Source organism: Sus scrofa, chromosome 5 (assembly GCF_000003025.6).
Source record: "Sus scrofa isolate TJ Tabasco breed Duroc chromosome 5, Sscrofa11.1, whole genome shotgun sequence".
NCBI lineage: Eukaryota > Metazoa > Chordata > Mammalia > Artiodactyla > Suidae > Sus > Sus scrofa.
The window spans coordinates 71962934-71981489 of NC_010447.5; the positions used below are offsets into that span (position 1 = coordinate 71962934).

At 35.1% G+C, this 18556-nt stretch overlaps 1 protein-coding gene across 1 annotated transcript in view; it reads left to right on the forward strand.

Moving 5' to 3' along the window:
* The window catches only part of MUC19 (apomucin), a gene marked incomplete at its 3' end in the record, with an annotated part of 104943 nt that continues 87584 nt past the window's right edge, over positions 1198–18556 (forward strand). The window contains 7 exon segments of the mRNA NM_001113286.1: positions 1198–1302; positions 3607–3639; positions 9156–9176; positions 9557–9721; positions 16247–16297; positions 17540–17599; positions 18171–18399. Coding sequence (NP_001106757.1) covers positions 1251–1302; positions 3607–3639; positions 9156–9176; positions 9557–9721; positions 16247–16297; positions 17540–17599; positions 18171–18399 — 611 coding nt within the window.

The following is an 18556-nucleotide window of genomic DNA, read 5'->3' on the forward strand; positions in this document are numbered from 1 at the left end:
AAAGTCCTTTCTTGGTATTATCGGGAGCCGGGGAGAAGCAGAGGGCATCATCAAAATTATGGAATTGGCTCTTCCATTTCTAGGTCCAGCTGACCAGTCTCAGGAATTCCTGTAGTTGTCAACAATCCTCTCCACTCTGCTCTGCCAGACTGGATCTTCTCTTCTTAAAACCTAATTTGAACTTCCTCTCTCTACCCCAGATATCTACATATATAATTCTTGCCTGGCATTGTCTATTCAATTTAACTTTTGTCCTAAAACATTCTTTATCTGATGTTCTCATTTCTTTTTCTTTCTTTCCTTCTTTTTTTGGTTTTTATTTTTATTACTATTTTTTAAGGCCCCACTTGTGGCATATGGAAGTTCCCAGACCAGTGGTTGAATCTTAGCTGCAGCTGCGTCCTACAATACAGCCACAGCAACACAGATCCCAGCCACATCTGCAGCATACTCTCCTGGGGCGACATTGGATCCTTAACCCCTTGAGAGCCCAGGGATTGAACCCACATCCTCATGGGCACTATGTCAACTTCTTAACCCACTGAGTCACAATGGGAACTCCTGATGTTCCTATTTTCATATGTCTTCTTCTTACTTACATATCTGATTATAAAGTTCATGGTAAAATGTATATTATTGAAGAACTATGTATTCTTGTGTAATAAAGCAATTACCATAACCATAGTATGCCTAAATATGTCTTAGTATGTCTATACCTCTGCATATACCTATGTGATAGCTATGTAGTTCTCTAAGGAAAAGCCTATTAATATATTGATAAGTAAATAGGTCTTTGTTTTAAGGTAGGTTAATGTTTAAAATACATTTTGTTGTTCAGGGAGAGACAATTACAATATTTAATCACAGTATTTGAGTTTCTTGAGGTATTAAGACTTTTGCAATGATTAATAGAATATCATTGCATATTTGATTTTTAATCCTGGGACTTTTAGTTCCTGCCTTTGCTGTTTACACAGGGCGGCAAGAAGGTGTGGTCTGGGTTTGGCATGAGCTGGATTTGATCCAAGAAAGAAGATGTCACAGAAATAACGACCTCACTGACTTAAGATGGATTTCATCTCTGGCGTGCTAGAATATTTGCCTTTGCCCTGTTGTCACCAAGTTTACCACACCTTGCCCATGAGGAAAGACGGTGGTATGAGTGGGTATAAAAACTCCAGTTAGAGGGACTCTTGCGGATCTGATTCTCCAGGATGACTGGTCTCTGTTTCTAGGTCCAAATCACCACCATGAAGTTGATATTTTTGTACTTCATTGTGGCACTTTGCTTCTTTTGCAAAGGTAAGGGACTAGTATAAAGAATCCTTCCATATTTGTTAGATCCATGCCTATATTTGCTTAAATGTTTAGTTTTCATATTTTTTCTTCCTGGGAAATCTTTCCTACACCTCAGAGGAGGACAATAAGTAAAAAGACTAGATTTTCATTTTATTGGGTATTATTTCAGCTGGAACAAGCCTTCCTTAAGACAATATCTATATCTCTATCTGCATGCTTAAAAATATTAGTGTACAGGTTTTTGATGACTCTTGTTTTGAACTAGCATCTTCTTTAAGACTGAAGATCCACACTGGTAAATTTCAGTTTTTCGCAAATCATGAAAGAATCACCAATTAAAAGGCCGGTTCATCACCGAAAGAAAATTTTGTAGGGAGAATATTTCCTAAACTAACAACTCCCCTGGATATCTTAGAAAGTCAGTTGATTGATTTCTAGAAATAACTGAAAGATAAGATCATTAATTAATTTTAATTAAAATTTGATCAAAATGAAAGAATCGTTATAAACAAATGCATTTCTTGCTCTTTGGTTTTGTTTCTGCAAAGAATAGGCAAACAATAATATCCAAACTTAAAGAGAAAAGTTTGTAAAAGAGGAGAAATTCATTCTGTAGCTAAACTTAAAATCTGTTTTCTAAATTTGGGGGTAGGAAACATTTTACTTTTCTGTGAGAAACCAGAATATACTACAGTTATTTGTTGTTATTAGAGAAAATATTTCTATCCTTAATCCAGCTACCTGGAAAGTTGTCTGATGGAGTGCTAGAAAATGATAATTTCAAGTAATGATTTTCATAATCTTACATAGCTCTTTGCTATGATCTTTGCTTCTATTTTATAAATATAAATCTGCTCTGCTTCTATTTTGCATAAATGTATTTTTTATTTCTTAACAGTTCACAAACATAATATTTTCAAAGCATTTATTAAATGATATATTTCAACAAAATTTGTATTTGCTATAAGTATATTACAGTTACCAGAGAACTGGAGAATGTTTCTAAAGTAAATTCCTAGTTATCTATGATAGTTCTGGTAAACGACTACAAATATTTCAATAAAATTCCTTAGACTGGTTATTTATTGACAAAATTCAGAGATTTTTATGTTTTTAATTATAATTTCATAGTGAGAAGGAATATACCTGGAAAACTGCTCTTTGCAGAAATTCCAAGTGCCTTAGTGGAAATGAATTTTTATTTCTCTTAGTCGATGAATTTATGATCCAAACAGATTCCTTTCATTTTTAGCAGATCACAGGAAGGTAAAGAATGGATGACTGAAAGGTGGAGAAGGCAGGTATTTAGAAGGCATCTACAGAATCAGTCAGAAATATTTGTATTGTTTAATCAACCATAAATGTATGGAAAGAAAACTAAAAAATAGTACCCTGGATAAATGAAAAAAAGCTTTAATGATATATAAGAGGTAGATCTGGTGCAAAATATATATGCAAAATCAATTCTTATTTTATTCCCAGGCTATTTTGTCCTCTCAGTAGAGTAAAATCTATACAATTGATTGTATTTTTCCTTTTTTTTTTTCTAGTTCATTGCTTGTAAACACATTAACCAGAAAATATTTAAGGACAATAAAATCAAATGAAATATAGATCAGAAAATATACTTTACATTCACAATTGTAAAAGGTTTGGATAGTGTGAAAGAGATATAGGAGGAAAAAGAAAATGAAGAGGAGGAGGAGTCTAATATTGGCTAATATTAATTTTTGAGTTGAACTTATTTGGCTATATATATTCCCAAGAGTGCATTGATATTGAAAACTTTATGTTGATAGATTGATATAGACTTGTATCTATGTAGATGAGATGTATTAAGAAAGCTCAAAAATAATAAATTAACATATAAATAATATGATGATTATATATAAAAAGTAGATTGTGTATATTGAATTTAAAAGAAAAATGAAGGAGTTCCCATTGTGGCTCAGTGGTTAACAAATCTGACAAGGAACCATGAGGTTGCGGGTTCAATCCCTGGCCTTGCTCAGTGGGTTAAGGATCTGGCATTGCTGAGAGCTGTGGTGTAAGTTGCAGAAGCAGCATGGATCCCGAGTTGCTGTGGCGTATGTAGGCTGGCGTCTACAGCTCTGACTGGACCCTTAGCCTGGGAACCTCCATATGCCACAGGAGGTGGCCCTAGAAAAGGAAAAAAGCCAAAAAAAAAAAAAAAAAGAAAAAAAGAAAAATGGAAACAAGAAAATTATTTTCATTGTCTTAAAAAATATGCTACAGAGAAATATAAAAAGACCTAACTATTTTCACTTTTTTTTCCATTTTTTACAGATGGGGAAGCCCTATTCTTCAGGTTAAAATCAGGTCAGTGTCTTTCACAAATTAATCTTTACCTTGAGATATCAAGGTATATTCTGAATATGCTTTTGGAACACAGAAATTTTTTTCCAGCAGTATTGAGATACAATTGACATCTGACTTTGCATACATTTAAGGGCTACAATGTGATGGGTAATTTGATACATGTATATGTTTCAAAATGATTTCCACAATAAAGTGAGATGACACCTTTATCACCTCACACAGTAATGTGTGTGTGTGTGTGTGTGTGTGTGTGTGTGTGTGTGTGTGGTAAGAACATTCAAGATCTACTCTCTTAGCAACTTTTAAGAACATAATACAAAATGGTCACTGTGTTATATATTAGATTGTCAACCTCCTGGAAACCTCTGTTTTTATGAGTTAAATGTTTTTAGAGTCCACATAAAAGGGAAATCATACATTTTTTGTCTTTCTCTGACATATTTAACTTATTATAATGCTCTCAAGGTCCATCCGTGTTGCCACAAATGGTAAGAGTTTCATTTTTATGGCTGAAAGGTATTATTACATTGCACTTTCTTTAGCCATTCATCTGTTGATGGACACTTAGGTTGTTTCCTTGTCTTGTCTGTTGTGGATAATGCTGTAATGAATCTGGGAGTGAAGATATTTCTTTAAGGTAGTGATTTTATTTTCTTTGGCTCTGTACTCAAGTGTGGAATCAATAAATTATATGGTACTTCTTCTTTTTTTTTTTTTAAGGGCTGCACCCAGTGCATATGGAAGTTCCCAGGTTAGAGGTTGAATCAGAGCTGCAGTTGCCAGCCTATGCCACAGCCACAGCCACAGCCACAGCAATGTAGGATCCAAGCCACCTGTGGGACCTTCACCACAGCTCATGGCAATGCAGGATCCTTAAACCACTGAGTGAGGCCAGGGATTGAACCTGCATCCTCATGGATACTAGTTGTGTTCGTTACCGCTGAGCCACAACAGGAACTCTGGTGCTTTTATTTATTTATTTAATTTTTAATTTTTTTGCCTTTTAGGGCCGCACCCGCTGCATATGGAGGTTCCCAGGCTGTGGGTCGAATCGGAGTTGTAGCTGCCGGCCTACACCACAGCCTCAGCAACGCCAGATCCGAGCCACATCTGTGACCTACACCATAGCTCACAGTAACGCTGGATCCTTAACCCACTGAGCAAGGCCAGGGATAGAACCTGCAACCTCGTAGTTCCTAGTTGGATTCATTTCCACTGCGCCACAACAGGAATTCCTGGTACTTTTATTTTTAATTTTTGAGAAAACTCCATAATGTTCTTCATAATAACTGAACCAATTTACATTCCCATCAACATGGAATACAGAAAATTGATGTTTTCAATTTTCATAAATACTTAATTTTGTGAACTACCAGGACTACTTGTTTATCTTACATGATTGTAAACCACTCAAGGATAGGATTTTGATCTATATTGTTTGCTCTGTATTCACATTGCTGAAAACATAGGCTTCTGATGACATGCATTATATATTTGTTTTGAATTAATAAAATAATTCAGGATAATCAATATATGATTTGTTCTGCATACAGAAATTTTCCATATGAAGGTAACCAAATCTTTTGCAAGGTAAACTTTCTGAAATGAACAGCACATGGCCTATCTTCATACCCAAGTAAACTTGGGACATATGAACATAGTTTAACAACATTTTTTTTTTAGGACATCAAAATAAAGGCCAATTACATTATATACAATGCAGTAATGTCCTTGGGATTTACTGATATGTGTGTGATAGTTGGACCCTGGAGGCAGTTTCTGAGCTTCTGTGTTTGCTTTTGATTTGCCTTTCTTTCTCTTCACTTCTGTTGAATATCTAGCTTTCTGTCTTTATGGGCTCATTAAATCTGCTCTCAGTACTTAGTTCCAGTTCTTTCTTCTGCCTTCAGTCTACTGGGATGTGAACATCTTTGGTCCCAGCTTATTAACCTTGTATGTGTGGGAAGAGTGTGCACTCCGTGTGAGATCCCAAGGACTGTATCCTTGGTGGGTAAAGTTCATGCATGGGTTTTGTGACATCCCTATTTGTTGTAAGACAATTTGGGGACGATTCTTGATTGCAACTACATTTTAGCTAGAATTTTCTAGGTATTAACTTATATGGAGAGTGTTACTGTATAATTTTTCTTTAGAGACAATATTGAGCAGACCCAAACCATATCTGTAAACTATTTCTTCTTATCTTTTGTCTGCATGTGTGTATGTGTGTAATAATATACAATTTAGTTTTGGCAACAATTTTCAGAACACATGTTAAGCCCTTTATGGTTTCGTGTACAATTTACATTTGGTCAGATGACAAAATAGCTGAAAGCAAATCAGGTAAATTACTTTGTTTTCTTTTCTTACAATTAATGCTAAGTAACAATAAAGTAGCAGTGCTTTACTTTGAAGATAGGGCATATCTTCCATGGAAAAGTCATTAAAATGATTAAAATGAAATAGTCCTTATTAATACAAACATACTCCAGTGTGTTTTAGTATAATCTGAGCCAGACATTTTAATATTTAATCAGTATTTATGAAGGCGGTGCCCTCTGAAATGGAAAATTTTTATTGTTACTTGCCTTTAAAATTTTTCTTAAACCTATGAGAAAAATGTGAATCTAGATTTAAAGTTTTACTTTCCTATGTTTTTATTGACAGAACATGCTTTTACTTTGTATTCTAGGATTGGTGATCTATTTTAATTAAACTAGTTTCAATAGTTTTGCTACAGATTCCTTTGGGCAACTGAATTTCATTGAATATTACTCATTATTTTCATCTAGCAGGAAAACTAAGCTTACCCATTGTTTTGGTTCCATACCCACAAAATGAAAAATAAGCCATAGCAAATCAAAACTACTTTAATGGAATTTTCTTAAATCTAAACAATAAGGTTTTTGCTAATATTCATACAGATTCAATTTGATTCTGGTCTAATGTACACAGCAATCAAAATAGCCCAAGATTACTTTTATATGTTTTTTAGGTCTCTCTTTCTATAATCTTAATACAATAGAAGGTAATTGGCAAATATTTCATTTGAGATAAAACACAAACAGAAAATAAGCAGCAGGTCAGCTGTCTCATGAAGACAGCAAAATCACCTCCTCATAACTATGGACAGGACTCATGAGGTTCTGCCATAACAGCATCGGAAGAACTTCTCAACTACCAAGTGTATAAAATCCAGCTGTTAATTAGAATAAATTGAGGCCTAGGAGTCTTTAGCATTCCTCTGAAAGTCCTCATGTGGGAAAGTAGATTGAGATGAGGGGACCTGGAATTCCAGAGCGCCCTGAAAATCCTCTGAAATAACGAGCAATTGGATTTATTCCTGTGTCTCTCCAGGTCTTACCGAGGAAGGACATGAGGGTCTCTAATGCTAGAGCATGAGTCCACCACTCAAACAGCCAGAATAAAATTGGACAAATTCCAGAGCTTCACCCTTCATTCAAAAATGAGACAAAGACTCACATATTTGAGAAAAGGATCCATAGGTCACTGTGGGACTTTATATTTTTGGATATTCATCAATTTTAGACAATATAACTTGTTTGTCACCATGACTTTTAACCCCCCCCCCCCCCCACAGCTCACCCATATTCTTCTCTCTGATCTGGCAATTTTTCTCCATAGGGTGCAGGTGGAGGAGCAGAATTATGTCTATTTCTTTTTTTCTTTCCTTCTAAAGTCCAAAATATAAGCAATCCTTTCAAAAATATGTAAGATATAGCATGACCTTACTCTGAATAGATAAATATACTTTACCTATCTTTGAGCTATAAAATATATAAATAATTTTAATTATCTTTAAGATTAAGCAAGCTTGCTTTAAGCAGATTGCTTAAGAAATTTTGCTTAAGAGAAATGTTTTTTTGGGCAGATGTTACCATGTGATCTTGGGCAAGTTATTCGACCTCTTTTAAATATCAGTTTTCCCATCTACAAGTGAGGAATAATAATAGTACCTAACTCAGAGGAGTGTTGAGAGAGTTAAAGAGACAAGGCATGTAAGGCGCTGTTACACATCTAAGATGTGATACATACAGTGAACATATCGGCCATTACCACTTACCCCAATGGTAATGTTTTTTGTATAAGATAATAGTAGAAACAAAGATAGCACGCTGGCTAAGATACCAGGCTATTCCTTTCAACAACAGAATGAAGAAATTCAGAAGAAATATTGGTCTCACAAAATGAAGGATCTAATATACCTGTGGGGTTAAACTCAGGAGAGATATGATGAATACAGTGAGCACTTATCATGAATTAAAAAAGTGAAATAAAAGGAATATGCATCCGTTTGACAAGTTTGGTGAGGCAAATGAAATATATTAAAATATATGTATTTCTCTGTTGAATACTTATGTGCCAGACACAGGTCCTTTCATTTCATTTAATTCTTTCACCTAATTGATAAATATATTATGAGGTAGCTATTGTTTTATCCTCATTTATTACATAGTCTCCACTTAATAGATAAGGAAACATTGAGAAATATTAAATAAGTTATCCAAGGACAGGTTAAGGGCAAGTATACAAATGTATGTCTACATAGCATATGTATAAATAAAAAGAAAACATTTTAAAGAAAATTTTTCTTCCACCTTGGCTGAAATATATTTGTGACGACCTGGAAATCCTGATCACAATGCAGAATTTTCAGATCGCTGGAATCCAACCCAAGAATGGGGTTGGCAGTGCCCTGGCCAGTATTTATGTCCTGTTGCTCTTTCCATCCCTTACTTTGTCCCACAATGCGATAGCCTAGCCTGCAGTTTCCAGATCCATCTACTTCTGTAAATAGTCACCTCCCGGCGCCTCCCGTAGGCCTAAGTGTTCTCATCCTTGTGATGTGGTTTAAACTTGGAAAGATGGTCTTGAGATGCCAGGGCCCTGGGGACTTAGTATGATCTTCAATAGGGGAGGGAAGATGGCCCTGGCTCTGGGATAACATCTCCTCTTGACCGGCTGCCTGTATTCTTTCCTTCTAAGAAGGGCCATGACCCAAGGAAGGCCAGAGAGAATTCTGTGGCTCACACAGTAGGAACTCCTCTTATCTGAGTCTAAGTCTAAGAGAATTATTGTCAAAGGCCATTGTGATTGCCAGTCTAGGGGCTGGGAGTCCAGATCGGTTTGACTCAAAATCTCATCCGTTTCCCACTACCGAATATGGTCTTATTTCTTTCTGCTTTGCATCAATCTAAGGTATGGTAGCAAAGACAGACACACACAGAGAGAGAGGATAAATGAAGAAAAGAAGAATAAGGAGATAGTTAATAAACAATAAACATTATAAATAGTAAACATGGTATATTACAAGGTGATACAAATCTATGGAATAAATTAGAGTAATATAATGATCATTGGAAGCATTAGAATGAGGGTTGCAATTTCACATTGTCAAAGCATGCCTCACTGAAATGATATGTAAGCTAAGATTTAAAGGAGGTGAAAGCTACAATTTATTTATGAATAAACGTTTTCATCTTTTTTCTTTGCAGAAACACAGAAAAGAGAATCAGGTATGTTATTTTAATTTCATCAGCTACTACTAAGCCAAGGACAGCGTGGATTCACCATGACAGAATATTTTGGTGGGAGAAGGTTGAACACTAGAACTTGGGGGTTAGTGATGGAGGAGGAAGTGGGTGGAGAGGAAGCATTTCTCGTATACATCACATCAATTAAATCTTCACAACTCTATTCATCTCTTTCTTGAAGTCTTAGAACTATGACAAAAATATGTGAACATGACAATTAAGTCAATGAGTGGTACGTGTTCTAAATTCCACCAGAATAAAAGTGCTTACACAAAATATGGTTTTTCATAGTGTCACAATCCATCACCTTTATTGTGCTAGCAATGCTGTTTTCAAATAAAATCTTCTGTTATTTGCATTAGGTCACTCTTTGCTCAGTAGTTTGTCCTTTGGTGACGCAAACAAAAGAAAGACATCTCTTGTTGGTTCACTCCCTAACAATGGATTTCGTGCTCAAGGAGCGGCTGAAGATGGGTCAAGAGAACCTCGGGATGCTGATAGTTTAGAATTAGACGTCGTCCCAGCAGGTACTGTTACAGAAAAATGCTGACCTAGAAAACAAGCACTTTTTTCATTTGAGATAATCTGATCATCTTTGCTTTATTTGCACCACATGGCCTTCATAGGCGTCGTGGAACACTAAAGGCACTCATTCCAGTGCCAATGAGAGTGATGAATTCTGTCTTTAGAGAATTTTGGTGAAGCAGTTTACATTGAATTACTTTTTCTCTGATAATTTTTATTTTCTTATGCTATCTTTTTACTTGGTACTATTTCAATGACGAGCAATCATTTTTATCATGTATAAATGAATAATTTAAAATGCCTCCTGGACTCCAATTTAGCAGAGTCTCTCATGTTTCTGTCTCCAACTGCAATCCATTTTCTATATCCAGATTCTCTCTTGAAGCTGCATATTCAGTTCGCTAAGTAATATTGTAAAGTAGGGATTTTAAGTAGTTTGTGGTCTTTAATTTTTTTTTGTCTGAAAAAAATATGTAAACATCCTTAGATGAGGCTTATCCTCTCTGGCTTAACATGCTTCTCCTTATTGGCTGATTCAAATTTTTACTTTACTTGCCTGGTCCCCGAAAGCTCTGTAGTTTGTACCTCTGCAAAAGTCAGGAAGAGGGAGATCAAGTGAAGAAAATGACTTCAATATTTTATATGAAAATTTGATATTTGAGCCCAGGTGATGATAACTGAGAAGGAGACACAGTTTTTGGTGTAAGTATGTGGTTGAACGAGCTTCAGGAAAGGCACAAATTTTCCTGTCTGTCCAGTCATCTCTTTCGGGATTGACAAGTTCAGTATGACTAAGAAGATAACACAGCTATATTGCTCTTATTTACAACACTGAGCTGTTAATTGTGTGCTCATGTTCTATAGAAACTTTATCTTGAACCCTGTGCTTCACTTTTCTCAGGGAACTCTCTCAAACCTGATGGTAAATGGGTTGTCATGCACACTCCTGATTGCACTGTTGGAATTCTATGTGGAAGGATGTGTGTGGGTGGAGAGGATAATATGCAATGCGCATAGATTAATTTCTGGTACAATATAAATGAATGCAGCTTTTCTCTGGTAATGATTGTTTTGTGTATGATAGAGAAAACCAGTTCAGCAAGTGATCTTGCCGACTGTTGCTCTGGTGGTACAGAATCTGGTGGCACTGCTTCAGACAAAAATAACATTTCTGGGGGTGCATCTGACCAAAGTGGATTTGATGTGAATTCAGTAAATAGATTAGCCGGCTCTTACTCTGCTGCCAGTGAAACGTGCATTCTAAGTTGTTCCTTAGTTTCTGTTTCTGACAGAAAAAGCAGTCCATTGGCAAAGCAGGAATCAGTGGTGGTGTTTTCAATGAAGGCAGATTTAGTGTTAGAGGCCCTCATGGGAAAGATTTTTAAACTCTGTTTGGTTCTTAAAGTATCCATATCACCTTCACTTTAAACATTTTAGTGAAGGGGCAAGTAAGTTTGATGTTTTTATGAAGGGGCTTGGGCTTGGATTGTAGAGATCCAGTTTCTATTCCTACTCTTCCTCCACGACCTTCTGTGGACTTTGGGAAAGCCACTTAAACTCTCTTGTTCCCGTGTTTTGTCATAGGGACAGAAAATTTTTGGTCTCCTGTTTCTGTATGACTTTTGCGATGCTAGCTTTTTAAGTTCAATTACTTAGCTTTTTAGTTCATATCTCAACTAGTTTTCTTGGAAAGGATTGTCAGAATGTTTGAATCTGTCATCTGTATATCTACAGCCAAAGACCAGGAGAAGCAAAACCAAAGTGCTGAAATTTGTTAGAGTGATTTTATTTCAAAGTGATTTTCAATATTGTTTTATATTTTCAATAAACAAAAAAGTGTGGATAACTAGAATTTTATATTTGGAAATCCAAGTCAGTGAAGGCAATGAGGGTAACTAAAGGACAGTAAGTCTAGGTATTTTCAATATCAGAGTAATTTATCTTAAAAGATGTGGAAATTGGTGGAAACAGGAAGAATAGCAAGGGGTTTGTTAGTGAAACCATGGGCTTTGGCTCTCATTTCAGTGGCTCAGGAATTCTGAGTTAGACTTTATTAAGGGAAAAACTAAGTAATTTACATCACTTGTTTATTGCTCCTGACAACAGCTTAATTTTCCATTTATTTTTTATTTCAGACTTGATGGTAAAAGAAAGGTTAATTTGGACTTAGTCTTGGTAACTCTGGTTCATGCAGAATTGGGGTTAGTGGTCTTGAAAAAAAAGCTTTGTTAAAAATAGGGAGCACTGGAAAATCATTTTCCAGTGAGCTGAGTATTATAACTCTTTAGGTTTTATGCATAGAAGTTGTTAAGAATCGGGAGTTCCCATCATGGTGCAGCGGAAATGAATCCGACTAGTATCCACAAGTATGCAGGTTCAAGCCCAGGCCTCGCTCAGTGGGTCAGGGATCTGGCGTTGCCGTGAAGTGTGGTGTAGGTCGCAGACACAGTTTGGATCCCACGTTGCTGTGGCTCTGGCATAGGTGTGCAGCTGTAGCTCTGATTCAACCCCCAGGAACCTGTATATGCCTGGGAACCTCCATATGCCCTGGGTGCAGCCTAAAAACCAAAAAAAAAAAAAAAAAAAAAAAAAAAAAAAAGAGAGAGAGAGAGCGAGAGAGCGAGAGAGAGAGATGGTTAAGAATCATAATTTTTCTATATATATATATACATATATATATATATTAAAGTTCAGTAGACAGCATCTACATGAGAAGAAGGGCTGTTTTTAGCAGCAGTGTCTCTGAAAATTTAGCATTTGGATTGGGAACTTCTGGTCAAAAGGGATTGGGAATTAGTAGAGTTTTGGAGTGAAATTAGCTGTAGAGGATCTGCTGGGGGTGAATTCATATGTTTTGTATTGAATGCCCATGACTCAGGTATTCCAACTAAGACTCATTTCAGAAAAATTTAAATTCATTAGATTAATTAATTGGTTAAAATAGTTTTCTTTACATTTAACAACAAACTAATTAAATAATAAAAATTAATTTTTAATAACATCTTGATCATTTTGGCCACACCCACAGCATGCAGAATTTCCTGGGCCAGGGGTTGAACCCACATCACTGCAGTAACCAGAGACATTTCAGTGACAACACCAGATCCTTAACCAACTGAGCCACAGGGAAACACCAACATCTTGATTTTTTTCATCAATCGCAACTGGGTCTTTTGGTTGGCAACTTGGAGCCAGCAAGGGCAATGCTGCCTTTGGTTTTGGAACTTCTGGTTCAGGTTCATTTGGTGGCAGTGGCATCAGTAGCAAAACAATTGAAGGAAATCAAGTTGTTAGAACATCCATTTCCAATAGTCTAGGTATTGATTGATATCTCATTTCTGTGCATAGAATTTTCTGAATCATAAAAATGCTTGCAGTTACAATCATTTTATATTCTGCCGGTGATACCAATTTGAGAAGTGGGAATGCATTTGTTGATGGTAGCACTGGAAATCTGGAATCCAACTTAGGGGCCCCTGGTCAACAAAGATTTGGAATCAGTGAACTTGGAGGGAATAGATTGAGTGGCAGTGGATATATTGGGGCTGGATTTAAAGGCCTGGGATCTGATGTCAGTAGTTCAGGTATTCCAATAAAGATTCATTCCAGAAAATTTTTAAATTAATTAAATTAATCAAGTAGTCTAAACATTTAAAAAATAACATTTAACAACCTAATTAACTAATGAAGATTAAGTTTTAATAACATCTTGATTTTTTTATCAGTTGGTCTTTTGATTGGGAATTTGGAACCAACAAGGGCACTAGTGCACTTGGTTTTGGAGTTTCTGGTTCAAGTTCATTTGGTGGCAGTGGCATTAGTGGCAATGCAGTTGAAGAAATCAAGTTGTTAGAACTGAAGGATCTGTTTCCAGTGATCTAGGTATTGATATCTCATTTTTGTGCATTTAAATTTCTGAATCATCAAAAGCATTTTTAATACATATTGTGATAATCATTTTATATTCTGATGTCAGTAGTTCAGGTATTCCAATACAGACACAGTTTGGAAGATTTTAAGTTAAATTAACTAAACAGTGGAAGCATTTTTCTTTGAATAACATTTCATAACTAATTAATAAAGATTAAAATTTAATAACACCTTGATTTTTTTCATCAGTTGGTACCAGCTCTTTTGATTGGTAACTTGGAGCCAGAAAGGACAATACTGTGTTTGGTTTTGAAACTTCTGATTCGAGCTACTTGGTGGCAGTGGCATTAGTAGCCAGACAGTTGAAGGCAATCAAGTTGTTAGAACTGAAGGATCTATTTCCAGTGGTCTAGGTATTGATATCTCATTTTCGTGCATAAAATTTTCTGTTATAAAATATTTGCAGTATATGCTGTGGCAATCATTTTATATTCAGCAAATGACATCTGTTTGAGAAGTGGGCATACCTTTCCGGTGGTAGCTCTGGAAATTTGGAATCCAACTTGAGACTTCTGGTCAATAGGGATTTGGAGTCAATAAACATGGAGGGGATAGAATGAGTGGCAGTGGATCTTTTGGCGATGGTCTCAAAGGCTTCGACTCTGATGCCAGTGATTAGGTATTCACCCAGTTTGCTCCTGAGGAATCCAATTGGATTTCAACTATTTATTATTTTATTTAATAATATATTGCTTTTTTTGTTAGTTGGAAGACCTGGGTCTTTTGATTTGGGGCTTGAAGGAAAGACATTTGGAAAAAAGTTACTGAATTAAATATTTTCTGGTGACATACTTTTAATGTTCTGTAGCAGTACCAGTTTGAAAAATGGGGGTGAACATGCTGGTGTTAATATTGGAAATTTGGGATTGGCACTTGACCATTTGGTGGAAAAGAATTTGAAGTCAGGGGATTGATGGATTGGTGCAACAATGTCTGTTGGGCCTAGATTTGTTAAGTCTCAGGACCAATGCCCATAAATCAGGCTTTCTACTAACCTGAACTCTTTCAATGAAATTGAAATGTATTTTAAACTTTCATAATTTTTTACAATAACATTTTAATTTTTCCACTAGAGGAAAGGACTATCCTTAATAATAATTTAAAAAGCAAGCCAAAATCTGAAATGATGAAATGTCTTTAGATATGACCAGGCAAAAGTCATTTTTTTTTCCCACTGTACAGCAAGGGGATCAAGTTATCCTTACATGTATACATTTTTTCTCCCCAAAAGTCATTTAATATTTGTTGGCAGAGGCTGTGGAACTAGTTTTCTGGTTGTGAATATATTGACATGAAAGAGTCTTTATTTTCTTTATGCAAAATGGATTTGGAGTTGCATAAGTTGAAGAGTGGCAGCTGATTTGTTGGGCTTGACCTTTCTATCTTGGATCTGGTCTTAGTAGTTTAAGGATTGAGCACTAAAGAGAAAAAAAAAAAAAAAAAAAAAAAAAAAAAAAAAAAAAAAAAAAAAAAAAAACAATGTTAAAGATTGAGCCACTAGGCTAGATGACCACAGAACCGTGGGTAGTAGATCCACTTCTAATGACATGGATGCTCAAAAATTATTCACAGTTCACACTTAGAACTCAAATTAGGATTAATACCTTTTTATAAAATGAAGTCTAATTAGCATGAAGAATAGTGTGGTAGAGTAGTGGTTGACCTCAGTCTCATTTGACTATTAATAAATCTGTTAAAAAAAGGCTTGGTCCTACAGAAATTATAATTTTATTTTGGATTGTTCTTAATCTTTGGACATAAATTTTCAGATTTAAACTTCAATGAAACTGAGAAATTTGAAATCATTTATTATCTATTATCACTGATTTTCTTTGATAGTTGAAAAAAACGGTTTAAGAGATGCTAAAATTCTGAACCCCATTAGCTCAGGTATTCAAATTTAGGTTTTATTCATGAGAAATTGTACTAAGAAGTAATTGTCTCTTATCTTTGTACTGTGGAATGGTTTCCATTTTGAGATTTTTCTGCTATTTGGATGTCAGCTTTCAAATGTTTTCATTTTTTCTGAATCAGATGGTCAGCTCTTATTTAGTGTTCTCTCTGGTAGTGCATCTAATGACAGTAAATCTAGTGGCTTTGAAATGGCAGGTGCTGGATCTCTTGACATGACGTCTTGAGATTGAACATCTCAGTTCATCTAGATTAATGGTTTTAATATTTCCAGTTTCTGTGAATGAAGAATCCTTTGTTCAGTTGATATCTTGAAATGGCAACTAAATTTCTCAAATGTAAAGCAATTTGATGTGGGAGTAAGTTTGGTTGAAATTGGAATAACAGACTTGAAACTCTGTCTACACAAACCTTTTCTCTTTCCCTGATCAAGTTTTAAGGCAATTCATCTGGAGTAAATAATGTGGTGTCAGTTCATTTAGCAGTGAGGCTTATAATTTTGTTTCTCCAGTAAGTTGTTGAGTTGATAACTTTTTTTTTTCTTATACACCTTCACACGGGTCTAAGTCTGCCAGCTTAGCAATGCTGAAATTGGATTTATGATTTATACATCAGATTAAACTTTTTTCATAATTTACCAAATAAAATTATACACAGAAACAGCCTAATCATTTTGTATTAAATAGGTGCCACAAGCTCATCTGACTACAGTTCTTCTGGACCATTCAGTACTCCAGGTAGTTCGATTTATAACATTCGGTGTTTAATAAAATGTTCTGTTGATTATTGATTTGCTGGGATTTGGTATTACTATGCTTTTCTCATGTAGAATTGAGCTTCTAAATGCTTTTTGAGTACTGAAATTTAGACGACTAATTGGTTATTTGAAACAATTTCACAAATGCAAAAAATTATATTTTAGGGATTCTAAATAAAACAATGCAACTCCTCCATTATCAATTTTAGATATAGTACTTAAAGGATGACTTTATAGTTTAGTATATTTCCACTCTACCTGAGTAATGACAACCTATCATTAAGAGGAGTGGCCTCAAGATACACAGCATGTGGCTTTGTAAAAAAATATTTTAAATTTCTGGCTTTGTAAAAAAATATTTTAAAATTCTATCAAAATGTTCACTTTTGAAAATTTTTTATTGCCGCTCCATTCTGTTTGCTTTTAGATTTTTTTCTAAGATTTACTTAGTTACATAAAATGGTCAGCATATTAGAATTAAACAATCATGGGAGGAGTCCCTGTCGGTTAACAAACCTGACTAGTATCCATGAGTATGCGGGTTTGATCCCTGGCCTTGCTCAGTGGGTTAAGAATCCGGCGTTGTCATGAGCTATGGTGTAGGTCACAGATGTGGCTTGGATCCCCTGTTACTGTGGCTGTGGTGTAGGCCAGCAGCTATAGCTCTGATTGAACCCCTAGCCCGGGAACTTCCATATGCTGTGGGTGTGGTTCTAAAAAAAAATTCATGGGAAACAAAATTTCAAGGTATGCTAATTTTTCTCTTTGACAAGGAGAAGTGATTTTTTTCAGATATAGATAATTAGTTATTGGTATTATATGGTAAACTGATTTAATAAAATCTACCATGGGCCTGTTTGGGTAGTGTCTTTCAATAAAAATAGGCCTCTATAGTTCTATTTTTGAAGTTGAAAAATAGTTCTCTAAGGGATGCAGCACATGTTTTTAATTGTGCATGATCTCAAATGAATAAGCTTTTAATGAGCTCTGAACATACTTTGACTTACTACTATAAGAAAAAATCATAGACTTCAGAAATAATCGTGCATGTGACTTAAGAAAATCATAGCTGTCACAAAATCAAATTATATATCTAGGATTAAAAAAATTGATGGTCTTCAATACCAACCTTTAAATTCTCATGTAGAAGATCAATTATCCTGTCTATTTAAAATCAGCATATATTTTGAAACTTAAGTAATCTATGCATTGTGTTGAATAGAAAAAGGATCCCATATTCCTGAAGCAACGCCAAAATACTCAGAAACAGATGCAATTATTGGTAAGTAAAAATGACTGATTTCTATCCATATTTATATTCCCAAGCCAGCCAGTATCTAATCAGATTTGAAAGTAACCAAATTTTAAAATTTTCTCTATCTGTTTTATGCACATGCATTCCACACAAACACATATATACACTCAATACATGTGTATATACACACACATGGAGAGAGAGAGATAGAGAAATAATGTAATTCTTTATATTTATTTAATATTAGTGGTAACCCAGTCAGACATTAGAAAGACTACCTCTACAAAAAGTAAAACGAACAAACAGACCACAGCTTCCCTCCACGTATCTCTTCCCAGAGTAGAGAAAATTTCCCTTTTCCAATGGGAAACAAGATATTTTTTTCTTTAGTTTTAGCCAGAATAGCCCACTTCGAGTATTTCCAAGGGCTCAGGCATGACTTTTAGCGCATTTTGAAGTGTGTAAGAAAGAAAAGTACTGATTTAAGTTGGATGTGAGAATAGTAGCTTTCATAAATACTTAAAAAAAATCAAAACTAGAAACTACATTGACTGTTGTTCTAAATGATATTGAATATTCTACCTTAAATGTTTTTTAGGTGAAGCGTCTACTTGGGGCAAAGGAGCATATAAAGCGTTCAATGGCCGTGTCTTTTCCTTTGAGTCTTCATGCTCTTATACTTTCTGCCGTCACTGTGTTGAATCTGGAGGAGATTTCAATGTTGAAATCAAACGAAACAATGACAGTGAGATTGAAAAAATAACAGTTATAATTGACAATAATGACATCTCCATTTCGGGTGATGTCATTTTAGTTAATGGAGAAAGGTAAAAGTCACAGCATTTTGAATAAAGGCTATAAATTAGTTGAAGTAACCTGAGCAAAAAGAAAAAAAAAAAGATTGACTAGAGAAGAGATAGTACTTTTTTCCTATTTTGGCCCTCTTATCAATATTTATGATAAATTCTTGTTAAATGTATAAGA